This window comes from Agelaius tricolor, unplaced genomic scaffold (genome assembly GCF_023055355.1).
Source record: "Agelaius tricolor isolate 1412-34295 unplaced genomic scaffold, bAgeTri1.0.p SCAF_30, whole genome shotgun sequence".
NCBI classification, from domain to species: Eukaryota; Metazoa; Chordata; class Aves; order Passeriformes; family Icteridae; genus Agelaius; species Agelaius tricolor.
This window is the reverse complement of record NW_027269290.1, coordinates 984,502-1,010,058: the sequence shown is the minus strand read 5'-3', so window position 1 is coordinate 1,010,058 and position 25,557 is coordinate 984,502. Positions and strand designations below refer to the sequence as shown.

General features: G+C 60.1%; 4 protein-coding genes across 19 annotated transcripts in view; 3 read left to right on the top strand and 1 right to left on the bottom strand.

Annotated features, from left to right (window-relative positions):
* Positions 1-830, top strand: part of CELSR2 (cadherin EGF LAG seven-pass G-type receptor 2) — a 32,265-nt gene extending 31,435 nt beyond the window's left edge. The window contains 1 exon segment of the mRNA XM_071450365.1: positions 222-830. Within this exon segment, the coding sequence (XP_071306466.1) occupies positions 222-243 (22 nt within the window). The 3' untranslated portion in view covers positions 244-830.
* PSRC1 (proline and serine rich coiled-coil 1) lies at positions 492-4,114 on the bottom strand. Of its 6 annotated transcripts, none has more exons than XM_071450360.1 (6): positions 4,036-4,114; positions 2,831-2,868; positions 2,691-2,748; positions 1,918-2,269; positions 1,323-1,728; positions 492-1,236 (listed from the first exon to the last, which is right to left on the bottom strand). In XM_071450360.1, the coding sequence occupies exons 2-6, from the start codon at positions 2,844-2,846 to the stop codon at positions 1,121-1,123; spliced, it is 948 nt and encodes a 315-aa protein (XP_071306461.1). In that variant the 5' UTR covers positions 2,847-2,868; positions 4,036-4,114; the 3' UTR covers positions 492-1,120. The 6 variants fall into 6 exon arrangements, with proteins under 6 accessions (XP_071306461.1, XP_071306464.1, XP_071306462.1 ...); XM_071450363.1 differs by having other exon boundaries at positions 4,031-4,049; XM_071450361.1 differs by lacking the exon at positions 4,036-4,114 and adding an exon at positions 3,941-4,022.
* A 132-nt stretch (positions 4,115-4,246) lies between these two features.
* On the top strand, positions 4,247-7,126 carry PPIL1 (peptidylprolyl isomerase like 1). Of its 3 annotated transcripts, none has more exons than XM_071450236.1 (4): positions 4,247-4,375; positions 5,545-5,699; positions 5,781-5,849; positions 6,843-7,126. In XM_071450236.1, the coding sequence occupies exons 1-4, from the start codon at positions 4,320-4,322 to the stop codon at positions 7,061-7,063; spliced, it is 501 nt and encodes a 166-aa protein (XP_071306337.1). In that variant the 5' UTR covers positions 4,247-4,319; the 3' UTR covers positions 7,064-7,126. The 3 variants fall into 3 exon arrangements, with proteins under 3 accessions (XP_071306337.1, XP_071306339.1, XP_071306338.1); XM_071450238.1 differs by having other exon boundaries at positions 4,332-4,468; XM_071450237.1 differs by lacking the exon at positions 4,247-4,375 and adding an exon at positions 4,489-5,462.
* A 998-nt stretch (positions 7,127-8,124) lies between these two features.
* Positions 8,125-22,922, top strand: LOC139601116 (copine-5-like). 9 transcript variants are annotated; one of them, XM_071449882.1, is made up of 21 exons: positions 8,125-8,172; positions 10,295-10,335; positions 10,899-10,945; positions 12,110-12,213; positions 12,755-12,794; positions 12,882-12,958; positions 13,919-13,978; positions 14,063-14,126; positions 14,348-14,451; positions 14,653-14,757; positions 15,669-15,710; positions 15,981-16,056; positions 16,797-16,850; positions 16,927-16,988; positions 17,770-17,816; positions 18,501-18,682; positions 19,488-19,615; positions 19,682-19,784; positions 20,449-20,506; positions 20,727-20,800; positions 22,223-22,922. In XM_071449882.1, exons 7-21 carry the CDS (start codon positions 13,920-13,922, stop codon positions 22,379-22,381), a joined length of 1,317 nt encoding a protein of 438 aa, XP_071305983.1. In that variant the 5' UTR covers positions 8,125-8,172; positions 10,295-10,335; positions 10,899-10,945; positions 12,110-12,213; positions 12,755-12,794; positions 12,882-12,958; position 13,919; the 3' UTR covers positions 22,382-22,922. The 9 variants fall into 9 exon arrangements, 8 of the variants coding, with proteins under 8 accessions (XP_071305983.1, XP_071305978.1, XP_071305977.1 ...); XM_071449876.1 differs by lacking the exon at positions 8,125-8,172 and adding an exon at positions 8,377-8,759; XM_071449883.1 differs by lacking the exon at positions 8,125-8,172 and adding an exon at positions 8,620-8,953 and having other exon boundaries at positions 13,919-13,976; positions 14,019-14,126.
* The last annotated feature ends 2,635 nt before the right edge of the window (positions 22,923-25,557 follow it).

The following is a 25,557-nucleotide window of genomic DNA, read 5'->3' as shown; positions in this document are numbered from 1 at the left end:
ATTTTCTCCATTAACCCAAGGGGGCTGGGGGCTCCCCCCCAAACCCCACCCCACCATCTTGTCCCAGGGGTTGGCGCTGGGTGCTGGGGGGCACAGAGGGCACCCTGGCGTCCACCTCCTCCATCAAGCATCTGTCTGTCTTGTTTTTTATTCTCCCCCCATCCTGCACTTTGTATCCATTCCCCCCCCCCCCTCCCCCCATCTGTCTGTCCCCCCACCAGGAGCGACGAGACCTCGATCTAATGGGGACCCATCCAGCAGGCAGCCCACCCACTGTGCCAGGGACACCAGGACAGGGAGGGCACCAGCATGGTGGGGGCAGGGGGTAGAACACACCAGGACTGGGGGTGCACAAGGACTGGGAGGACATCAGGAAGGAGCAGGGAGACACAACCATCCCCCCAGTGCACTTTGCATCATTGCAGGGATTGACACCTTGGGAAGGTGGCACAGGGTGCCCCTGTTGTCCCCCCATGATCACCCCCAGCACCTTTGCCCAGCAGAGTGTTTTATTTAAAAAATACATGAAAATACAAAAAAAGGAATTTATAACCAACTTCCCCCGTTGTGCCAACCCCCCTTTGCCCCCCAAGGTGCCAACTCCCATAAAGGTGTCCCATGGTGACAACTCCCCCAGGTGGGGAGCATATGGAGGGGGGATCAGCTAGGGGTTAGAGGGAAATCCGGGACCCCCCTGCCCAGGGGTGAGGCTCAGGTGGGGGAACGCAGGGATGGGTGTTGGGGGGATGAGAGGACCCTGGTTGCTGGGGAATGTGGGGGGTTTCCTACTGCTGATGAGACATTTTGTAATTAAAGCAAAACTCAATGAGTGCCACGGCTCATCCCTGGGGACGCCCCTGGCTCTGCCACCCCAACCTCAGCTGGTCCCTGGGGGTTCCAGCTCTGCAACCTGTCCAACCTGTCAACCCAAGGGGTGCCTTGGCTGCTCCCTGGGGGTCCTGGTGCTGCCTGCCTCCTTCCAAAACCCAGTGGATGTCTCAACTCATCCCTGGGGTGGCCTTGGCTCTGCCCCCCACCAGCCTAGGTACCTTAGCTGGTACCTAGGGGGGGTCTGGGTGCACCCAGGGCCTCTGGGTGGGTGTGGGGTGGTTTGGGGGTGTCACCTCGGGGTGCTGCTCACCGCCGTCTTGCGGGAGGGCCGCAGGCGGGTGGGAGGGGGTCCTGGTTTGCACCCCGAGGCACCAGTTGTGGGGGCTGCCCGTGCTGCCCCTGCACCTGCAAAGGAGAGAGAAGCCACAGGGAAACTGAGGCATGGGGTATGGGGCATCCCCTGCGCCCCCCGAACCCCGTTACATCCTTACCTCTGGGGGTGGGGGTCCTCCCACCCGCTGCTGGAGTCCGAGGGGACACCTTGGGGAGGGCAGTGGGTGCCGGGGAACAGCCGGAGGGGACAGGGATGGTGGTGGTCCTGGTGTGGGGCTGGCGGGTTGGGGGGGGGCAGGAGACTGTGCCCCCCCTCACCTTAGCCTGGCCTGGGGAGAGAGGGGGGGTTGGGGTACGGCCCAGGAGCCCCCATGGCCATGGTGTCCCCATTCCCTTGCCATAACTACCTGCTGTCCCCGCCTGGGGGGGCTCTGACCTGCCCCGGGCACCAGCCCTCTGCCCCTGGGGAGGGCATGGCCGGGGCGGGCCCGCGTGGCTTGGGGGGAGCCCCCTGCCACCCAAGGGTCCCTTTGCCGCTGCTGTGGAATTACGGCTGGGGGGTGCCTGAAAATAGAGTGGGGGACATCACTCAGTGAGTGCTCCACCACCCACAGAGCTGGGGGGTTCACGATGCCCCTTGGAGAAAGGGGGGCACTCACTGCCCCCATCCAGGATGGGTTTGGGGGGGATCTGGGTGTTCAGTCCAGGTGGGACACAGCCACACTGGGAACCCTACCCCCGGGTCTCACCTACCTTGGGGACACTGGTGGTAGCAGAGGCCCCCCGGGGCTTGGCGGGGGGGCGGGGGATGGGGGCAGGTCCCTGAGACTCCACGGTGGGCAGGAGCGCCCGCACCGGGCTGTCCTTCACCACGAAGGTCTGGCGGCGGGGGCTGCGGGGTGTGCTGGGGGACGTGGTGCCGGGTCCAGGGGGGTCTCCAGGAGCGGGAGGGGGCAGGTGACACCCCTCCAACTGTGCCGCCAGGCGCGTGGCCTCCCGCACCATCTCTTCCAGACGGGCCCCACTCAGGGGACTCCAGCGCCCGTTGCTGCCCCCGTGCCGGCACCCCCTGCCCGGGCTATCCTCATCCTCCTCTTCCTCCTGGCTGCAGATAGGAAGGGGGGAGGGAGAATGGCTGTGTCAGCCCCCCAAACACCGCTGCCAAGAAGAACACCCCCCCCATGCCACCCAGGACTCCATTCATTGTGTGACATGTCCCCCAGGACCCCCAGAACCACATCTATGATGGGGACATATCCACAGGACCCTCAGAACTGTGTTCATGGGGTGACCCATGAGAACACCATCTTTGGGGTGTGATATCCCTCATGGCCCCCAGAACTCCAGCTAAGAGTTGCCACATCCCCCACAACGCCATCCATGGGGTGACATGTCCCCTAGGACATTGACAATGAGGTTCCCTGTCCTCCATGTCCCATCCTATTCCCCACGTTTCCAACTACAAGGTGCCCTGTCCCCCCTGTTCCCATCCATGGGGTGCCCTTGTCCCCACTACCCTCCCATACCTGTCAGACGGCGACAGCACACCGAAGTCGAAGCTCTCCTCGGTGACAAATCGAACATCTAGGGGGACACTGGGGGTGAGCCCCGGCCCCCCGCCCCAGGGGGGAAACACGGGGGACATGCAGCACTGGTGCTGCCGTACCTCGGTCCTCGGCCATCGCCTCGGGGCACCGGGGCCACCTGCGGGAGCTGGGGGGGGTCACCACCGACCCCATCGGGGTTCCCCACCCGTGCCCCTACCCGCCCCTCGCCGTGTCCCCAACCCCCCGCGGGGGACCGGTGGCACCAGCCAGCGCGCGGATGACACGGCCAGTGCCAGGCACCGCTGGGCTCGGTGCCACTGGGATGGGGACAGGGATGGCTCCGCCAGCGCCAGTAGGCGGGGGTGACACTGGCGACCCCTGCCCGGGAAACCCACAGCCAGCACCCCCAGCCCGGGTGTCCTCAGTGCCACGATGGGAAGTCCCAGCCCCGCACCCTGATCCGTGTGAGTCCCCAGTGCCACAATGGTGGTTCCCAGTCCCTATCGGGGACCCCAGCCCAACACTGAGTGGGCCCAACCCCGCTGGGAGGTCGCAGCCCCACACCCAGGGGAGCCCCAGTTCCACACCCAGAGGGTCCCAGCCCCACACCCCGATCCCGGGGGACCCCCAGCCCCACACCCCGATTCCGGAGGATCCCCAGCCCCACATCTTGATCCTCAGGGGGTCCCATCCCCATGCAAGAGGACCCCATTCCCGTACCTAGAGATCCCAGCCCTTCACCCCCAGTCCCTCAGGGACCCCAGCCCCACACTGAGGGGTCCCAGCTCTGCGTCTCGATCCCGAGGGAGGCCCATCCACATTCCTAGGCCTCCCAGCTCCCATACCGGCGGAGGTCTCAGACCCAAACTCCGACCCTGGGGGTCCCATTCCCACTCCTAGGCCTCCCAGCCGCACACTGTGGAGTCTCAGCCCCATAATGGGGCGATCCCTCCCCCACACCTGTGGAATCCCCTAGCCACTCAGCCCCAGCCCAGGAGACCCCAGTCCCACACTGGGGGGTCCCAACTCCAGACTAAGAGGGTTCCAGCCCCACCGACGAGTCCCAGCCGCGCACCCCAATCCCTTGGTGACCCCAGCCCCACACTGAGAAGGTCCCAGCCCCCACCGGGGGCCACAGTCCCAGCCCTGGGGGTCCTCAGCCCCTACCAGGGGGTCCCAGCCCCTCACCCCGACCCCACGTCTCCCCATCTCCGCATGGGGTGGTTTACCCGGCGCTCCGCGGCCCACCCGATCTCCCCGCCGGTTTCCCCTCTCCCCGGGGGTTTCGGTCTGCCCTCGTCCCCCCTCTCCCCCGCCACCTCACCGCCCCCGGCTCCCGCTCGTCGCGCGCGCCGAGGAGGCGTGGCCTAACGAAAGGGGCGTGGTCTCGTTCGAATTCCCCCTCCCCTTGCGGCTCAAACGCGGCGCGCCCGCCCCGGGTTCCGATTGGCCTGCTCCCTTTAAGTGTGCATCCTGATTGGCCAGTCTCCTCGCCTTTCGTCTCGATGATTGGCTCTTCCCCTCCCCCACGCCCCGCCCCCAACAGCTGGGGGTGTGGCCCGGAAGCGCGGCGCCTGAGGGTCGTTCCGCCATCGGTTCCTCCGCAGCATGGCCGCCGTCCCGCCCGACTCCTGGCAGCCCCCCACCGTTTCCATGGAGACCACGTAAGGGGCGGGGCATCGCCCCGGTACCGGCACCGGTACCGGCACGGGAGGCCCTGCCCACCCCTTGTCCCGCCCCCTTCCGCGGCACTGGCGGTAAATCGGTGTCCGCTCCCTCTCTCCCCGGCTTCCGTGCAGCCCCGGTGTTCTTGAGTCCCTGATCCTCCCGGTACGGGGCAGTCCCCGGTGTCCGTGAGCCCCCGGTGTCAGGCGGACCCTGAACTCCACAGGTGCTAAGAAACTCCTAGTGTCTCCAGAACGGGACAGCTCCGTTATCCCCCAGTATGAACCAGTCCTGGTTTCCGCCCCGATACTAGAGAGCCCCTGGTTCCCTCGGTGTCCCCCCTGGTGTTCGTAACCCCCAGGCCCTTCGGTACCAGGCAGATCCCAGTGATCCCGTGGTATCCCGTTAGCCCCAGTGTCTCCCGATACTGCACAGAACCAGGCAGTCCTGCTTATTTCCCCTGTTACCAAGAGCCATCCATGTCCTCCTGGTGTCCCATTGCCCCCCATCCTCTCTCACCCCTGTGGTCCCTGTCCCTGACTGACCCTGGGGGATATGAGGGGGGAGTGGGGGATCACGTTGAGGTGTTTCCTGTTACCCGTCCTGTTCTTGTTCCCATTCCCATTCCCAGTATTCCTATTTCCCATTCCCTGGATGGGCGTGCTTGGTGCTGGAGCTGTACTAACAGCACAGCCCCCTGATTTTGGTCTTAAACCGGGGTTGGGGGTCACAGTGGGATGACCCTGCCCTGCAGCTGCAAGAATTGACCCTATAGGTGGAAGAGTTCACAGCAGGGTGACCCACCCCATCTCCTGTTCCCATTCCTGGTGCTGTTCCCCATTCTCAGTGTCATTCCTGTTCTTGGTTTTCCCGTTCTCAGGGTGGGCTCTCCAGTACTGGAGCTGTACTGGCAGAAAAAGCCCATAGCTCTGGTCTGAAACTGGGTGTGGGAATCACAGTGTGATGACCCTGTCTCCAGTTCCCATTCCCATTCCCATTCCTGCTGTTTCCATTCACAGAATGAGCCTACTGGTGCTGGAGCTGCACTGGCAACACAACCCCTGGCTTTGATCTGAAGCTGGGGATGTGGGTACCACTTTGGGATGTGGGGATTACTTCCCTGTTTCTGATGCCTTTCCCGTTCCCATTCCCTGTGTTCCCATCCCAGGATGGGCCCAATTGTGCTGGAACTGTACTGGCAACATGCCCCCCGCACCTGCAAGAACTTTGCTGAGCTGAGCCGCCGTGGGTACTACAATGGCACCAAGTTCCACCGCATCATCAAGGACTTCATGGTGCAGGGAGGGGACCCCACGGGTACTGGTGAGCACAGGCCTCTGAAATCTTCCTGGGACTCGCCCTGGGGTGCCAGGGGTTCCTGCTGACCCCCAAATCCTCCTGCAGGCCGTGGTGGTGCCTCCATCTATGGGAAACAGTTCGAGGATGAGCTGCACCCGGACCTGAAGTTCACTGGTGAGTGGGGCCAGCACTGGGAGAACACTGGAGGGACATCCCTGGGACCCCAGGACCCCACCTATAGAGGGCCAGAACCCCTGAGAACACACCTGTGGAATGGGATGGGATGTCCCCTGTGTCCTCATCCCAGGAGTGACATGACTCCCAGGGCTCCAGTCATGGGGTGGGCATGTCTCAAGGAGGCTAGTCATGGAGTATGTCCTCCAGGACTCTGGCCATGAGGTGGCATGTCTCCCCTGTCCCCCGAGATCCTGTCTATAGGGTGACAAGTTCTCTGTGTCCCCAAAACCCCATCCATGGAGTGACATGACCCCAAGGAGCTTTGCCATGGGATGCCCTGTCCTCTATTTCCGCATTCCTGATGTGACATGTCCCTGTGTCCCACAGACACCAGGATCCTGGCGATGGCCAACATGAGGCTGGACACTAACAGGAGCCAATTCTTCCTCATGTTCCCCTAAGACCTCTCCATTGGATGACATTTTCCCCATGACACCAGAACCTCAGCCAGGGGATGACATGTCCCTGAGACCCCATCCATGGGGTGGCATGTCCTCCATATCCCCTGGGACCCCATCCCTGAAATGGCATGTCCTCCAAGACCCTGGCCATAGCATGGCATGTCCCTCAGGGTGCCAGGATCCTTGGCCCATGTCCCACAGGCACTAGGATCCTGGTGATGGCCAGTATGGGGCTGGACACCAATGGGAGCAAGTTGTTACTGATGTCCATTAAGACCCCTCTGTCAGGTGACAGGTTCACCTGCAGCCTGTCCATGGAGTGACATGTCCCAGGGATCGTAGCCATAGGATGACACCCTCCAGGATCCCAATCTTGGAGTGACATGTTTCCCATGATACCGGGATCTTGGCCATGAGATGACATACTACCATGGGATGACATGTCCCCTATCATGCTGGAACCTTGGCTGTGGGGTGGCATGTTCCCTGTATCCCCATCCATGATGTGACACGTCCCCATGTCTCACAGGCGCCGGGATTCTGGCAATGGCCAATGCAGGGCCGGACACCAATGGAAGCCAATTTTTCCTGACACTGGGCCCAGCACAGTGGCTGGATGGGAAGCACAGCATTTTTGGGAGGGTGTGCCAAGGAATGGGGGTGCTGGGGCGCCTAGCCATGGTGGAGACCAACTCCCAGGACCGACCCCTCGATGATGTAAAGGTCATCAAGGCATATCCCTCGGGATAGGGGTGTGGGGTGCCCTCCCTCCAAATTGTACTGCTCATTTGTAATAAAGGAGGCTGGATGTGGTGGGCTCCCTCACAGAGTGGTGGTTTTAGGGGGAGGTGGGGGAAATGTCTTTGGCATAGTGGGGTCTGGAAGGTTGTGAGCCCCCCCGAAAAGGGTTTGTGGGTGCCCTTGGAGGGGTGGGTGTCTCTCCCTGGGGACATGGAGCTCCCAGTGGCCCCAGTTCCTGGGCATGCAGAGTGGATGCCAGAGACCCAAATTTACCCCTATTGTGTTGTGTCTGTGTCTCCTCAAAGTTTCCTGGGACACCCCAGAGTGTCCCTCTACTATGGACCCATTGGATCACTGAGCTTTGGGTGGAAAGGGGGGGTTGGTGCTGTCCCCCCAGAGTGGGCTCCCCACACAGCACTGGGGAGCCTCGAACTGGCAGTGGAGTCCTCAAGCCAGCACACACTGGCTTTCCCCCCCAGCACTGGGTAACCCCCCCCCAGCAATGGGTGCCCCCTCTGGCTCTTGATGTCACCCCCCTTGCTCCCATTGCAGGACCCGGGACAGTACTGGGAGCTGCTGGATGTTACCAGAATGGTGCAGGGGAGGTACTGGGACCTACTGAAGGATAGGAGAGGACTGGGGGACTCTGCATCTGCAGTTGCAGGGGCTGTGGGGATACTGGGAAGGTTCTGAGTAAGGGAGAACTAGGGGGATTGGGACTTCATTCTGTGGAGTGGGTGGTATCGAGAGTGTCACTATGGCACAGGGGGGCGCACTAGGAGTGTCAGAGGGGTGCTGGGGCTACTGGGGAGGGAGCACCGGGGGTCCGGTCTGGGGGTGATCCCGGGGGGGTAGTACCAATGGTCCGTGGTGTACCGGCGTCTGGAGGCAGCCTCGGGGGCAATCCCAGGGCAGTAGCAGTGGTCTCGGGATGATCCCGGGGCTGATCCTTGGTACCCGCGTCCGGGGGGCACTGAGGACGGGGAGGTGGCACTGGGGACGATGCAGGGAAAGGCACCGGACTTCCTCGGACTGATGCCGGGGATCTGGAGGTGATGCCGAGGATCTGAGAGCTATCCTGGGGACAGTACCGGTGGTCCGAGGCGGTCCCGAGAATGGTGAGGCAGCCCGGCGGGCGATGCGGGGGAGGCGGCAGTGGTCAGGGGAGGTACAAGGGATTTGGCGTTGATCCCGGAGCGATCCCGGGAATCTGGGGTGGATCCCGGAGCAGTACCAGGCTTCCAGGGGGGAACCGGGCTGTGGAGGCGGCGCTGGGGTTGATGGGGGGGCCATCCCGGAGATCTGGGGGCGTTTCCGAGGCGGAGGGGGAGGGGTCCCCCGGGCCCGGGAGGTACCGGGGATTTGGAAGCAGGCCTGGAGGCGGTGTGACGGTAGATCGCAGGAATCTGGGGGTGATTCCGAAAATTTCGGGGCGATCCCGGGGGCAGTATCGACAGTCCGTGGTGGTACCGGGGAAGGGGAGGCGGCCCCGGGGGCGATCCCGGAGGCGGTACCGCGCATCTGGGGACGATCCCGGGGGCGGTCCCGAGCCGGTCCCGGTCTCCCCGCTGGCGGTCGCGAAGAAGACTCCGGGGCACTCCCTCGGTGCGCGGCCGGGGCCGGTGCCGGGAGCCCCGGGCGGTGCCAAAGGCGGTCCCGGTCTCCCGGCGGGTGGTCCCGAAGAAGACCCCGGGGCAGTCCTTCGGTGAGGGGCCGGAGCCGGTGCCGGGAGCCCCGGGCGGTGCCAAGGGCGGTCCCGGGGCGGAGCCGATCGCGGTGCTGGTGCCGGTGTCGGGGCAGCGACGGAGCTCGGGGCATGGCGGGCCTGGGCGCCTCGGAACCGGGCACCGGATCCAGTCCCGTCCCGGCCACTCGCGTGGAACTCACGGTGTCCTGCAGGTAGCGGGGCCGCGGCGGGAGCCGGCACCGGGCGGCGGGGGCGCGGGGAGGCGCTGATGCTGGCGTTGGAAGGTGCTGGGAGGCACTGGGTTGCACTGTGATGTAGGGGTAGCTGCCGTTGGAGGGTGCTGGGATGCACAGAGAGGCACGGGGAAGCACTGGGGAGCTGCGTTGGAGGGTGCTGAGGTACACTGGGAGGCATTGAGATCCCGTGGGATGCACTGGGAAGCATTGGAGAGCTGGGAGCAGCTGGCGTTGTAGGTCACTGGGTTGCACTGGAACGCAATGAGACGCCTTGGGAGGTACGGGAGTGCCACAGCAGCTGGCGTCGAAGGATGCCGGGGTTCACTGTGATGTATTGAGATCCCGTGGGATGCTCTGGGAGGCACTGGAATGCACCGGAGAGTGGGAGCAGTTGGTGGTGTGAATTGCTGAGATGTACTGGAATGCACTGAAATACTCTGGAAGTCACCGGGAGACACTAGGGAACAGGGTGCAGTCGGCAATGAAGAGCACTGGGAGGCACGGGGAAGCACGGGGAAGCACTGGGAAGCAGGGCAGCTGGCGCCGGAGGCACTGAAGTGCATTAGGAGGCACTGAGATTCACTGGAAGACACTGGAATGTGAATGTGCTGGTAGGCGTGGGGGAGCGTGGGGAGTACAGGGAGTGTTTGGTGTGGGGACAGAAGGGCACTGGGTAAGCCAAAGGTGCTGAGGGTGTGGGGTATGAGGGGAGTGGGGGGCATGCGGGGGCATTTGGGGGTCTCTGGGACTGGGAGTGCAAGAAGGTCGGGTTTGGGGGATTCTGGGGATGCAGGGGGGTCTGGTTGGACCCTGTATCCCCTGCACCCCCGGTATCCCTTGCCCACCCTGAAACTCCTGAATCCTCCGGCTGGGCTGCACTGCACCATTGCATCCCTTGTACCCCCTGCCCACCCTGCAGTCCCTGTACCCTCCCTCTGCAACCTGAGGTCTTTTTTTGGTGTCCTGACACATAACTGTACCCCTGACATTTGGCACTCTTAACATGTGTCATGCTGTGCACCCTGTGCACAGATGTGTCTGTGCACCCCAACGTGTCAGACATGCTTTGCACGCCAATCCCTGTCCTGGGGCACACCTGGCTGCGCACACCCTGCCACCCACCCTGTCACAACAGGGCACGACCTGTGGTTGTGCACCTCAATGTGTGCTCTGGGGCACATCTTACTGCACAACGGGTACACACAGTCATAGACACAGCCAGGTGCTCACACTCACACTCACACTCACACTCACATTCACACACACACACACACACACACACGCATACTCTCTCACTCACTCCTCTCTGCCCCCCAGGCAGCTCCTGGACAGGGACACCTTCTCTAAGTCGGACCCAAGTGAGTGAGGCAGGGGGGATGGGGTGTGTTTTGGCTCTTAGGTGTTTTGGGGAGTTTCTGGGGTGCTTGGGGTTTCTGGGGGGCTTGGGGGTGTCTGGGGGTTGGGGGGGGTGTCTGTGAGGTGTTTTGGGAGTATCTGGGGTTTCTGGGGGGTCTCTGGGAGCATCGGTGTCTCTGGGGAGTGTTGTGGTCTCTGGGGGTTTTTGGGGTCTCTGACATGTTTGGGAGGTCTCTGGGATTGTTGTGGTTCTATGAGGGTTTGGGAGTCTCAAGGACATTTTGGAGGGTTCTGGGGGTTTTGGGAACACTGGGGAGTGTTGGGGTCTCTGGGGGTTTTGGGTGGTCTTTTGGGTTTCGGAGATCTCTGGGGGATTTGGGGAGCCTCTGAGGTATTTTGGGGGTGTCTGGGGGAGTTTAGGGGGATTTGGGGGGGTTCAGGGGTGTCTCTGAGGTGTTTTGGGGGCTCTCTGGGGAGTTTTGGGAATTCTCTGGGAATGGTGGTGTCTCTAAGAGTTTTGGGGGTCTCTGGGGGTGCCTGCCTCCCCTGACCCCTCCCCCTGCAGTCTGTGTGCTGTACACGCAGCGCCCTGGCAGCCACCAATGGCGGGAGGTGAGTGACCCGATTGGTGGGGGACAGCCAATCAGCATGTTGGGCTGTGCTCAGCTGGCCAGTTGACATGTTAGTGTGTACTCAGCCAGCCAATCAAGATGTTGGGGTGCTAGCTGGCCAACCAATCATCAGCATGCTGGGGCAATGAATAGTCAGCATGTCTGTGTGCCAACCAGATGGCAAATCAGCATGTCAGGGGTAATGGCAGCCAGCCAGCCAGCCAAGTAGCATGTAAAATTCTGGCCTATCAGCATGTTGGGGCGATGGCCAGGTGGCCAATCAGTGTGTTGGGGTGCCAACCAGTTGGCCAGTCACCAGTGAGCAATCAGCATCTTCGGATGCAGCACCTGGACAATCAGCATTCTGGGATGCAGCAGCCATCCAATCAATGCCTGGGGGCAGAGCGATAAGCCAACCAGCATCCTGGGGATCTGGGGAGCATGTAGAGGTGCGGGCAGCCAGCCAATCAGCTGTCAGCATGCAGCCAGGCCCCCTGTAATTAACAGTGTGTTAATTGCGGGGTAATGAGCAGGGGGTGGGACAGCCCCGAGGCACAAAGCGGCACCTGGGCCCTCCCCGCCCCTGCCCACCCCTTTCCCACACGTGGCCCGCCCCGGGCCTGCTGCCCACCCTTGCCCCACTTCCTCTGCCCACGTGTCCTCATGTCCCCAGTCTCGTGTCCTCATGTCCCTGTGTCCCCATGTTGCTATGTCCCCATATCCTCATGTTCCCATGTCCCCAGCCCCACGTCCACATGTTGTCATGTCCCTGTGTCTCCATGTCACTGTGTCCCCATATCTGTATGTCCCCATGTCTACATTCTCAGGTCCCACTGCCCCCATCGTATGCCCCACCCTCATGCCCATACTCCTGTTTTCTGGTGCTGTTCACACATCCCTGTGTTCCCATGTCTTCATGTCCCTGTGTCTTCATCCCTATGCCCCCATGACTTCGCATCTCCATGTCCCGATATCCCTGTATCCCTATCCCCCCTGCCCATGTTCTCATGTTCCCATCCCTATGCCCCCATGTCTCATCATCTCTATGTCCCCATGTCCCAGTGTCCAAATCACCACATCCCCATGTCCCTCTGTCTCCATGTCCCTGTCCCCACCCCATGTTTTCCTGTCACTCCCTTATCCCCACTGTCCCTATATCCCCCAGTTTGGCCGGACTGAGGTCATCGACAATTCCCTGAATCCTGACTTCCTGCACAAGTTTGTCCTTGATTATTGCTTTGAGGAGCGGCAGAATCTGCGCTTTGACCTGTGAGTGGCCCCTGTGGTTCCAGTGTCACCCCCAGTGTCAACCCCCTTTCCCCCCAGGGTCACCCCCTGGCCACCCTGGCACAGCCCCTCAGGGTGTCCTTGTCCCCATCCTTGTTCTGTCCCCATTCCTGGACCATTACCACCCTTGTTCACATCCCTGTCCCCATCCTTGTCCCGTCCCATTGTCATCCTTATCCTGGACTGGATAGTCCCCATTATGTTCCTGTCCCATCCTGTCCCTAGCCACATCTCATCCCTGTCCATTCTATTGTCCCCATCCCATCCCATCCCATCCCATCCCATCCCATCCCATCCCATCCCATTCCTTTACCTCTCCTTGTCCCATCCTATCGCTATTCTTTTCCCCATCCCATCCCCACACCTAATCCATCCCTATTTGTGTACCATCCCTTTCTAATTCCATCCCTCCCACTCCCTGTCTCCCTCCCATCCCATCCCTGTCTCCATCCCTGTTCCCATCCCTGTCCCATCCAAGGCCCCTCCTTCCTGTTCCATGCCTACATGTTCCCTCTGCCCCCAGGTATGATGTGGACTCCAAGAGCCCTGACCTCTCCAAGCATGTAAGTGCAGGATCAGTCAGCCCTGCTCCCCTGGCCTCCCTGGGATGGGCATCCCCCTGGTGACACCCAGTATTCCTGATCCTGCAGGATTTCCTGGGCCAGGCATTCTGCACCCTGGGGGAGATCGTGGGCTCAGCTGGCAGCCGCCTGGAGAAGCCCCTGACGTGAGCCCCCCCCCCCCTTTCCCCAAGTGTCCCCATGTCCCACCCCAGTAAAGCCCCTGATGTGAGCCCTCTTGTGCCCCAGTATGCCCATGTTCTTCCTAGAGAAGCCCCTGACATGAACCCCAGAGTCCCCATGTCTCTGCCCCCACCCACCTCCCTCCCCCCTCCCTTTCCCCAAGAAACCCCTCATTTGAGCCTCCACTGTGGTCCAGTGTCTCCCCCGGAGTCCTCAGGGTCCCCATGCCCTGCACTGGAGAAACTCCTGATGGTAGCCCCCCTTGTCCCCAGTGTCCCATGGTCCCTATGTCTCTGCCCCAGGGAAGCTCCCAATGTGAGCTGCCGCCCCCACTGATCCCAATGTCCCCATGACCTCTCCCATGGAGAAGCTCCTGACATGAGTCCTGCTTGTGCCCCAGTGTCCCTGAGGTCACTATGTTCTCTTTGGAGAAAATCCTGGGTTTCTCCAAAACCAGTGTTTTGGAGAAAAGTGGGAAACTCAGTGTCCCCATGTCCCCCTGGAGAAGCCCTTGACATGAACCCCCATGGTCCCAGTGTCCTCATGTCTCCCTAGGTCCCTTTTGGTGTGCCCAGGATGGACTCAGACCCTAGAGCCAACAGTGGCATTTTTTGGTGGGGTTTGATGGGTCTGGCTTTTTCTTGGGAAAAAAGAAGGATCCTTTTGAAGGATCTGGCTTTTAGGGGGGCTCTGGCTTTTGGAAGGGTCTGACTTTTTGGGGTTGGCTTTTTCAGGGGCAGTTTGTTTTGTGGGAATTGACTATTTGGGGGGGCTGAATGTCTTTTGGGGACTGGCTTTTTTGAGGGGAGAAACAGCTTCTTTTTAGGGTGCTGGAATCTGGGAGGGAGCTGGGTTTTTTTTTTGTAGACTTCCTTTTTTGGGAATGGGGGGCTTTTTATTGGGTGGGGATCCCCTCCATCACCCTTCAGCATGTGTCCCTGCAGGATGGGGACAGCCACCATGCACCCCCGGGGCAGAAGACCTGTCCCGGCTGCCTCCCATGTGTAAGTTTTGGGGTGCTCAGTGCGCGGGGGACCCCCCCAGGGCACCATGTGTGCCCCCACTCTGCTCACATCTCATCCCGGCAGTGGCATTCCGGGGAAGAAGTGCGGCACCATCATACTCCTCGCTGAAGAGTTGGGAAACTGCCGGGTGAGCTGCGGCGGGGCAGGGGAGGGGGCGTAGCTTGGGAACCCCGGAATATCGGGGTTGGCTGAGACACACTAGCCCGCAGATGAGAGTGTGGGCTGTTTATCCTCACGCTGTATCCCGCCTGTCCTGGATCCCTCCTTCCCTCATGGAGCAGCTGCCCCAAAGGATCCCACCCCTGAGGGGAGTGCAGGGTGGATGATCCCCCCGATTCCACCCCCCAGGACGTGGCCACACTCCAGTTCTGCGCCAACAAGCTGGATAAGAAGGATTTCTTCGGAAAATCTGACCCCTTCATGGTCTTCTACCGCAGCAACGAAGACGGGACGTGAGCGACCCCCCTTCAAAACTGCAGTGACCCTCCCACACCTCATGGGAGGGCTCAGCCCCAGCACAGGACACCCTTACGTCCCCATGGGCTGGCATTGGCAGGAGTATCTAAAAATCCTCACTGCACTGTGGGGGTGACAGATTGGGGGGCTGTTGGGCTGGGGGAGTGACTCCCTTTTACTCCTTGTCTTTCCCCCAGTTTCACCATCTGCCACAAGACGGAAGTGGTGCGGAACACACTGAACCCCGTCTGGGCAGCCTTTGCCATTCCTGTGCGTGCCCTCTGCAACGGGGACCATGACCGGTGAGTGTCAGGGGACTGCTACCCCCTGCACCCCCTCTTTGGCCCCAAAGACCTCCTTCTCCCTCTTCCCCCCATCTCTAGGGTCCACTAGGACCCCTGAACCCCCTTCTCCCCTCTCTGTCATACCCGGGGACACCCTGCACTCCCATCTTTGTGGTCTTCTGAGACCCCCAGAACCCCCTTCCTCCCATCTCTATGGGCCCTCAGGACCCCCTTTTCCTTCTTTCTCCCATCTCCAAGGTCCTCCAGGAATCCCTGCACCCCATGTCCCCATCTGTGTGGTACCTCTGGACTCTCAGAGCCTCCCTCACTCCATGTCCATGGTACCCCTGGATCCCCTTCCCCTCTCTCTGCAGTACCCCAGAATCCCTTCCCCTGTGCCTGTGGTACCTCAGGACCCTCTTTACCCCCTTCTCCTCATATCTGTGGTACCTCGGGACCCCCTGCTGTCCATCCACCTTCTCTGTGGCCCCATGAGACACCCTCTGTGGCCACCTCAACTCCCAGAACCCCTTCCCCTGTCTCTGTGGTACCAGTAGCACACCCCCGCCCCCCCCTGCCCCCCCAGTGTTACCCGCTTTTGCCCTTTTGCCTCAGTTTACCCATCTGAGCAATCGGCATCGCAGCTGTCACCAAGCTATTCCTCCCCCCCCCAATCCCAAACCAGTGTCATCAGCTACTGTCCTGGCAAAAATCTCTTCACATTGCTTTGGCCCCATGTTGAATGTTGCTGTGGCAACGATGGATAAAAATATCCTGAGGAGGAGAAGGAAGCAGGAAAAAGCCCACAGAGGCGTCAAAACAAATCCCACAGGGAGTGGGGGGTTGTGTGTGACGGGTGCCCAGGGGAGGGGAGGGGGGGGAGGAGGTTGGGATTTGGGGGTGTCGGTGACCCCCCCTCTGCCTTGCAGAGCCATCAAGGTGGAAGTATATGACTGGGACCGTGACGGCAGGTGAGCTGTGTGTGGTCCTGGAGATCCTCCACACCCTGCACCTGCCCCCCTCAGGTGACAGGGACCCCCCACCACCCCTGCATCCCCGGGGAGATGGAGCCCCCCCCCCCAGTTGATGGGAATCCCCCCTGGCTATTCGGGACTCTCTGGCTGATGGGAAACCTCCTGGGCAATGGGAAGCCCCCCATCCCCACACCACTGACTGGTGGGGATCCCCCGGCTAATGGGAACCTCCCAAACCGGACTGATGGAGATTCACTGGCTGTGCAGCCACGACTTCATCGGGGAGTTCACCACCAGTTATCGGGAGCTGGCACGAGGCCAGAGCCACTTCAACGTGTACGAGGTGAGGGGGGATGGGTACATGGGCATGGGGGTCCTGCACCACCCCCCATGGGGGTCATGGTCCCACTGCTGCACCCCCAGATGTTACGGCGCCCAGGGACCCTGTGCTGCACCTCTGTGTGTTGGGGTCTTAACACTGCACTCCTTGGGTGTTATGGTCCCCAGGGTCCGTCTCTGCTGCACCTCTGTGTGCCGGTGTCTCTGTGTAGGTGCTACATACCCCTGGATCCCCGTGATGCAATCCCGGGATGTTGTGGTCCCCAGGGTCCCTCCCAATCCTGCACCTTGGTGTGCCATATACCCAAGGGTCCCTCTCCTGCACTCTGAGGTGCAGTGATGCCCAGGGTGCTCATGCTGCAGCCATAGAGGTTTATAGTCCCCATGATTCCCTGTGCCTAGGGTGTTGGGATCCCCACACTGCACCCCTGGGGTGTTATGGTTTCCATGCTGCACCCTGGGGTGCAGCATCCACAGCTGCTCCCTTGAGGGTCCCCAGCCCCCACCATGGATCTCCAGCTGCACTACAATCCCCAGGGTCCCCACATGCACCCGTGGGTGTCACAGCCTACCATGTGCTTCTCAAGGTCCCTCTCTGCACCTCAGTACAGTGCTCCCACTGCTGCCTCCCAGAGTATTCTGTGCCCCCCTGTCCCCCTAGATGTGACAGTCCATTACACTGCTCCCTGGAGCCTCCTGTCCCTGTGAGAAGCAGACCCCTTCGCTCTCCTCTCATCCCTGCAGGTGGTGAACCCCCGGAAGAAGATGAAGAAGAAGAAGTACCTGAACTCAGGGACAGTGAGGATGGGGATGTGCAGAGGGGGAGGACACAGGGGGAGTGGGCACTTCTCCCCTGAGTCCCATGTCCCCACAGGTGACACTGCTGTCCTTCACTGTGGAGGCTGAGCACACCTTCCTGGACTACATCAGGGGCGGGTGAGGAGGGGGTCCCCAGCACCTCCAGCTGCATTTTTGAGGGTCCCGAACACCCCCAGCTCCTTCCTTGGGAGTACCCAGCACTCTGAGCTGCTCCCTCAAGGGCAGAGAATCCCCAGCATCCCCAGCCTCTATTTCACTGGCAGGGCAGTCCCCAGGACTGCCATCTCCTCCCTTGGAGGTCCCCAGTACCCACAGCTGCTCCCTCGGGGATGGGGGGGAGGGGTGGATGGTGTTCCTGCTGTCCTCAGCTCCTCCCTGTGGGATCCCCAACACCCCCAGTTGCTCCACTGGGGGGTCCTCAGCACACCTAGCTCCTCCATTGGGGGTCTCAGCACTCCCACCCAGATGCCTCCTTGCAGGCAGGCTGTCCCCATCACTGACAGCTGCTTCACAGGTAGTCCCCAGCACCCACAATTGCTCCCTTTAGAAGTCTCCAGCACTTCCAACAGCTTTGGGGTCCCCAACACCCACAGTTGCTCCTTTGGGAAAAGAGGATCCCCACCACTCCCATCTTCTCCATTGTGAATCCTCAGCACCCCACCCAGATGCTCCCTCATGGGCAGGGGCTCCCCAGCACTCCCAAATTGGTCATTTGGGGCTCCTCAGCACCCGCAGCCACTCCTTTAGGTGCAGCACTGACACCTCAGTGCAGGGATACTTGGGGGTGCTCTGAATTGTGATATGGGTGCACCCAGTCCAGCCTGTGGCCAGAGGGGTGCCCCACCCCAAACCCACAAGTTACCCCCTAGATCACCCCAAGGCCACTTTAACCCCCCAGGACCCAACTCAACTTCACAGTGGCTATAGACTTCACGGCATCCAATGGTGAGTGGCAACTGTGTTCCCCCTGAGGGATTTATTTGGGACAGTTGTAATCAGTTTGGTGGTGTCATCCTTGTCACCAGCTTGGGGACATGGTGTTGTTCTCCTTGTAGTTGTGTTGGGAACATGGTCACATCTCCCTTGTCACTGGGTTGGGGACCCAGTGGCGTCTCCCTTGTCACTCCCTTGGGTTGGGGTCATGATGGCATTGTCCTTATTGTGGGTTTGGGGCCATGGCGGTGTTATATTTGTCACTGTATTGGTACTACAGTGGTGTCATACTTGTCACCAGTTGTCTCTGGGTTGGGGATTTGGTGCCATCATCACCACTGAGTTTGGTGGTGCCATTCTTGTCACTGGCTTGGGGTCATGGCAATGTCTTCCTTGTCACTGTTGGTTCCATGGTGGTGTCATCCGTGTCACCAGCTGTCACCAGGTTGGGGACGTGGTGGCATCACCTTTGTCACCAAATTGGGAATATGGTGGTGTCACCCTTGTGACTGGGTTGGGGATGTGGTGGCATTTGGAGACATGGTGGGATCATCCTTGTCCTTGTCACCGTGTTGGGAATGACATCATCCTTGCCACTGGGTTGGGGCCATAGTGGTGCCATGGTTGTGGGAATGCTGGGGGTGTTATGGGGGTGCTGGGGGGGCTGTGGGGGTGCTGAGCCCCATGCCTGTGCAGGGAACCCCTCACAGCCCACGTCCCTGCACTACCTGAGCCCCTTCCAGCTGAATGCCTACAGCCTGGCACTGAGGGCTGTGGGGGACATCATCCAGGACTACGACAGTGACAAAATGTTCCCAGCCCTTGGCTTTGGTGCCAAGGTCCCCCCGGATGGGCACGTGTCCCACGAGTTCCCACTGGTGAGGGGCCAAGGCGGGACAGGACTGTGGATGAAGGGTGGTGTCCTTGTCACAAAGTTGGGGCCATGGTGGAATCATCCTGTCACGTTGTTTGGGACATGGAGGGACATTGTCCTTGGGTTGGGGCTGTGGTGGTGTGATCCTTGTCACTGGTCTGGGGCCATGGCAGTGTCATCCCTATCACCAGGTTAGGAAGGGGCTTGGTGTTGTCACTAGTTTGGGGTCATAGTGGTCTCATCCTTGATCACCAAGTTGGGTATATGGTGTGTTTGGATTGGATCTGGACTGGGGATGTGGTGGTGTCATCCTTATTCTTGGGCTGGGAACATAGTGGCATCATCATTTTGTGACTGGTTTGGGGTCATGGCAGTGTCACCAGGTTGGAGACATAGTAGTATCATCCTCGTCACCAGGTTCAGGATGTGGTGGTGTGGTCTTTGTCACTGTGCCGGGCATATGATGATGTTGTCCTTGTCACCTATTCTCACTGTGTTGGGGACATAGTGGTATCATTCTTGTCACTGGGTTGGGGATGTGGTGGTGTCATCCTTGTCTTGGGTTGGGAACATAGTGGCATCATCATTTTGTCACTGGGTTGGGGCCATGGCAGTATCATCCTTGACACTGAGTTGGGAACATGTTGGTGTCTCCCTTGTTATCACATTGTGGACATTGTGGGATCGTCCTTGTTAGCATTTGGGGGCCACGGCAATGCCATCTTTGTCTGTGGGTGGGGTGCATGGTGTCATCCTGTCCATGGGGGGGGGGCTGTGGTGTCACCGTGCTCCTGGTGACCCTGCGGCAGAATGGGGATGCATCAAACCCGGCGTGCCATGGCATTGCGGGGGTGCTGGAGGCGTATCAGCGCAGCCTGCGCCATGTCCAGCTCTACGGCCCCACCAACTTTGCCCCTGTTGTCAACCATGTTGCCCGGTAAGGGGGGCCCCATGCCCTGGGGTGGGGTCCCTGTGTCCTTGGCGTCACGCAGGGTCCCCCTAGCTCAGCGGCCACGGTGCTGGACGGATCCCAGTACTTTGTCCTCCTCATCATCACCGATGGTGTCATCTCTGACATGGCCCAGACCAAGGAGGCCATTGTCAATGTGAGACCCTCATAGTGGCATTGGGGTGGGTGGTGGCACCCCTGGGTGCTGGGGACTTGGGACCCTTGGGTGATGGGGGCAGTGGAGAGGGATTGGGACCCTTGAAGGGGATAGGAAAGGATGGAGACCCCTGGGTGCTGGGGGGTTGAGGAGGAGCTAGAAGGGGGATAGGAAGGGGCTTGAACTCCTGGGTTCTGAGGGGTTGGGGGTAGTTGGGACCCTTTGGGTGATGGGATGGGTGAAGAGGAGCTGGGACCCTGAAGCTGAGAGGGAAGGGGTGGGTTGGCACCCTTGCATATTGGAGGGATGGGGAAGGGGCTGGGAGCCCTGGGTGCTGGGGGGGGTGTGGACCCCTGGGTGCTGGAGGCAGTGAGGAGGGACTGGGACCAGTGAGAGGTGGGAAAGGGCTTGGACCCCCAGGGTTCGATGTGCAGGGGTGTCTGGAACCCCTGGGTGCTGCAAGGGGACTGGGAAGTTCCTGGAACCCCCTGGTGCCATTGGGGAGGTCTGAGACCTTTGGGTGATGGGGGGGTGGTAAGGGACTGGAATCCTTGGGGGAGGGGGTGTTGGCACCCCTGGGTGCTGCAGGGAGGGGGGCGGTGGCTCATTTGGTGGCAGCATCATTAAATTTCATGGCTCTGCCTTTACCCCCTGGCTCCTTCAGGCTGCCAAATTGCCCATGTCCATTATCATCGTGGGGGTTGGCCAGGCCGAGTTTGATGGTAAGATCTGGGGGCTGGGGGGAACTAGGGGAAGGCTGAGGGGATGGGGGCGGGGTCCTTTGGCCACTGAACTATGAGTTAAATGTGTCAGCATATGAATGGACTCAGCACACCCCAGCTTGGGGGTTCTGGCTGTGAGGTTGAGAGGGACATAATGGGATCCCATCCTGGGATGGGAGGCACTGGGGTGCTGCTGACCTCCCCCCTACATTGCTCCCAGCCATGGTGGAGCTAGATGGGGATGACATCCGCATCTCTTCCCGTGGCAAAGTGGCTGAGCGTGATATCGTCCAGGTAACCAACCTCACCAATGAGGAATTTGGGGACCCCCTCCCAGCCCACCCAGCAGGGTGGTGGTGAGGGGGTGCCCTGGGGAGCTCAAATCAGCCCCATCACTCCTGGAGAGCACTTGGTGGGACTGGTATGGAGGAATGATAAGGTGGACTGGGACATGGGGGGCACTGGGACATGGGGATGCAATGGGTTTGGGATGCACCTAGATGGGGGGATGCACTGGGATTTGGGGGTGCACTGGCACATGGTAGGGGCACTTCACTGGGAAAAGAAGGTGCCCTGGGACTTGGGATGTACCTTGGAATGAGGGTGCACTGCGACATGGGAGCGTATTAGGATATGGGAAGCACTGAGCCATGAAGGAGACGATAGCACGTGAAAGGAAGTTTACTGGGAAATAGTGGGGGGGTTGCAATTGAGATGTCAGGGATGTGCTGGGACACAGAAGCAGTGCACTGTGACATGGGAGGGATGCACTGGGAAAAAGGAATGGAATGGGGTTTGGAATGTACCTCAGTGGAGGGAGACACTGGGACATTGGGTGCACTGGGTACATGTTGGAGGCCTTCACTGGGAAAAGTGGGTACACTGAGATTTGGAATGTAACTTGGAATGGGGGGGCAGTGGGACATGGAGGTCTATCAGGATATGGGGGGCACTTTGGCATGAAGGGGGTTGGTACTGGGAAAGGGGGGGACACTGGGATGTGGGGGGCACTGGGACATGGAGGGGCATATACTGGGATATGTAGTTTCACTGGGACATGAAGAGGACGTGTACTAAGACATTCTGGGGGGGGCTGTGCTGTGAAAAAAGAGTGCAGTGAGACTTAGGATATTCCTGGATGTGGGGGGAAGCCCAGATCATTAGCAGGCAGGAACACTGGGACATTGGAGGGAGGCAATGGGATATGGGATGCACCTGGATGTGGGGGGCACTGGGACATGAGGAGGGTGCGCTGGCAAATGAAGGGGGCACTGGGCACCAGGATGGACCCGGATGGGGGGAGCATTGGGACATGGGGTGTATTGGGAAATAGGAAGAGGCACTGGGACATGGGGTGTATTGGGAAATAGGAAGAGACACTGGGATGTGGGGGCTGTGGGAAATGGGAGGCACTGGGATATGGAGGGGCATTGGGGCTTGGGATGCGCATGGATGTGGGGGTGCCCTGGGACATGAAGAGGGCTGTATTGGGAAATGGGGAACACTGGGATGTGGGAGTACATTAGGACATGGAGGGGGGGGGGGTACCAGGATGGGGGGGGGGGGGGGGAGCACTGGGTCTTAGTATGTACCTGGATGTGAGGGACACTGAGACATCAGGAATGGGGAGGGGACACTGGAGCTGCTGTGTGTAGGGCACACAGTTCCGGGGCCTTCCCGGTCCTGGACCCCCTCAGTCGCTGTGCCCCCCTCCAGTTTGTTCCATTTCGTGACTACATGACGGGGGGTCCCGGTGCGGGGCTGAGCATGGCAGGGCTGGCACGAGAAGTCCTCGCTGAGATTCCCGACCAGCTCCTCTCTTACATGAAGGCACGGGGCATAAAACCACACCCCCATCCCTCCCATGTCCCCTGAAACCCTCCCATCCTGACTGTCCACTCCCAACACACCATGTCCCTTCATCCTACCCCAGAACCCTCTATCCAGGCATACTCTTGTCAGGGACCTGGGACTGGAGGTCCTTCTCCTCCTTTCCACAACCTTGGGGTCCCCTCCCCAATCCGGGTTCCCACCACCACACCCATAAACCAGCTTTTGGGTTTCTCGGGGGAATTGGGATGGTGTTGCCTGAGCATTCTTGGCTATGGGACTGTCCCCTATACCCATCCAGGACTGTCCTTTCCCCTAGAAAAGTAGTAGGGGGTCTTCAGCAGCCTGACCAGAAAGCTGGGGTGCACAGGAGCCTCCACCAAATGTGGAGTGCCCCCCTAGCATGATGCATGACCCCTCCTCACCTCACCAGCCTCCCCAAATCCATGGTTCTCCTGCATTACCTGGGCTGATCCTACTGGGGTCCCCAGTGTTTTGATGTTCTCCCTTGCTGTGTTGCCTGTGTCCATGTGGGTTTGTATTGAGTTGCCTTAAATCGCAATAAATTATTGTGGCTTTAATTACAGCCCCCTCCCCTGGGCTGCTCAAGCATCTCCCCTAAAAGGGGCCCTGTCCTGGCTGTATGTGTAACCCCCCAATGTGTGACCCTCCCCAGCTGTGGGACACCTCCCAGGACTGTGACAACTCCCCTGCACAGCTGTGTGACTCCCCTGCTCCAGCTATGACCCCCCTAGCTCTGCCCCCTCTGCACCTGTGATCCCCTCCAAGCTGTGACAGCCCAGCCCTGACCCCTCCCCAGCTGTGTGATCCCCCACACACCATGTGAACCCCCTCAAAGGTATGACCTCCCTGGCTGTGTGACCCTCCCCCTAGCTCTGACAGCCCCCAGCAGTGCAATGGCCCCCATGTCTGATATGCCCTGGCTGTGTGTGATGCCTCCACACGCTGTAACCCCCCTCAGACTTTGGCATCCCCCCAGGTCTAACTCCTCACCAGGTGTGTGTGACACCCCTTCAGTGTGTGACACCTCCTGACTCTGCGTGACCCTGCCCTCACTGTGTGACTCCCAAAATTGCAAATACACAGAAACTGCCTGGGGCAGGGGAGAGTTGGGTTATTTACAGGACTCTGCTCCCCTGCACCCCAAAAATGTTTCAAGAGGGCCCTGGGAAGTCAGGGGGGCTCACAGAGACCCCATACTCCAATTCAGGGGGTCATAAAGCTTCTGAAACTCAACTGGGGATCGAAGAGACCTCATATCCCACTGGGGGGTTCACAAAGCATCCACACCCCAGTTATAGTGGTCACAAAGTCCTCACACTCTACTTTAGGGTAACAAAGCACACCCCAACTGTGTTTGTGGGGTCTCATAAAGCCCCCCACCCCAAAGGGGAGGAGGGGTCACAAAGTGCCTACACTCCAACTTGGGAGAGATAATAAAACCCCTGCACCCAAATTGAGGGGGTCACAGACATCCCAGCTGGGTGAGGTCACAAAGTGCCTGCCCATCCCCCAGCTTGAGGGTCACAAAGCCCCTCCACTCCAATGGGGAGGTGAAAAGGCTTCCTCCCCCTGGCTGGGAGGTGGGGGTTGTTTTAGGCCCCTGTGTCCTCCCCAAAAGAAGTGGCTTTCCAATGTAAGGGGATTGTACTAGTGCTGAGACCAAACTGGTCGGCAGGTACTAGGGGGGAAACCCCATGTTGAGGTGGCTGCTCTCACTCCCCCCTTCCTGCACCCCTTCAGGCTGCGGGGGCCCTCCAGATCTGCTTCAAGATTCCATTCTTTATTGCTGCATTTCCCTCGGCCAAGGTCAGCCCCAGGGGAAACCAGCACAGATCCCAGGGGGCACAGACCCTAAATGGCACACCAAAACACGGGGAGCCTCCCTCACATCAGGCAGTGTGAAAGGCCTCATGTTGTTGTGGAGAGGAACAGGAGGGGAGAAAGGGCCTGAGACCCCCATAGCATGGCTGACACGAGGGGTGTCATCTTTCACCCAAGGGATGTCAGGGGTTGCTAATGGAAATGAAACACTCCAAATCAAGGGGGAGGAGGGGCAGATGAAGCCCTGCATGTATGTCCCCCTGCAGAAGAGCAAGGAGAAGATCCTTGACTGTTTGGGGGAGCTCACCTTGTTTTGTGAGGAGGCCCTGTCAGTTTGGAGCCTGACTGTTTGGGAAGGTCTTTGCCCGTCTGGGTGAACCCACTGTGAGGGGGGAGGGCCCAGCAAGGCATCTGCAAGGCTGCTGCTCCAGGAAATCCTGAGGAGAGACATGATTGTCATACACTCGGGTTCCTCCACGTTTATCCATTGGGCCTTCCCCAAACACTAACCTCTTTAGAATCAACGTGGAAAACAACTTGGGTTAGGATTAGGATTGGGGATTACGGTTAGGGATTAGGGTTAGTGTGAGGGTTAATTCTCCATTCAGATTTCTGTCTAGAACTTATTCAGAAATGTTCCACTGGGCGTTGTCCGTTTCCTTCAGTCACCACCGTACCACAACAGCCTCGGATCGGGGGTGGGATGTGTGCCGGAGTAAACCCTGCAGCAAAAGCCTTCCTCCTAAAAGACGGCAGAATCTTAAAAACCTCTCAAGGCCATCTCTGCTAATGAATTGCTGAAAGTCGAAACGTGTGCTTCATCTCAGCCGAGTACATAAGATACGGCAAACTCGTGCCACAAAGCACAGGCCCACTCAGCCCCATGCCGGTCGCCCCCGTGCCGCCCTTAAGCCTTGCCCGACGCCTTCGCGCGCTGCCCCCGCGGCCGTGCCGCGCCTGCTGCCGGCGCTGCGCCTGCCTACGGCCCTGGAACCACTGCGGTCTGCTGTGCCTCCCGCAGGCCGCTGCTGCCGACAGTCGAAAGGGACTCTGCATGTCCGGCCGCCCTTGGCCGCCTGACCCTGCTCTTGGCCCCGCGCCAAATCCGCCCCGCGCCCGGACCCGGCGGCACCTCCCCGCCGCCCGCCCCTCTCCTCCTTGCTGTGTTTGGATTGATCCGAAGCTGCCGGAGCTCCAGGAGCCTTTGGACACCGCTCCCAGGGATGCACAGGCTGCCATTGTTGGGCTGTCTGTGCAGGGCCAGGGGCTACACCCCATGATTCTGCTGGCTCCCTCCCATCTTAGCCCTTTCTGCAATTCTCACCCTTTGGCTCAGCCTTTGTGTCCCCTCGAGGCACTGGCAGAGCTATTGGTGA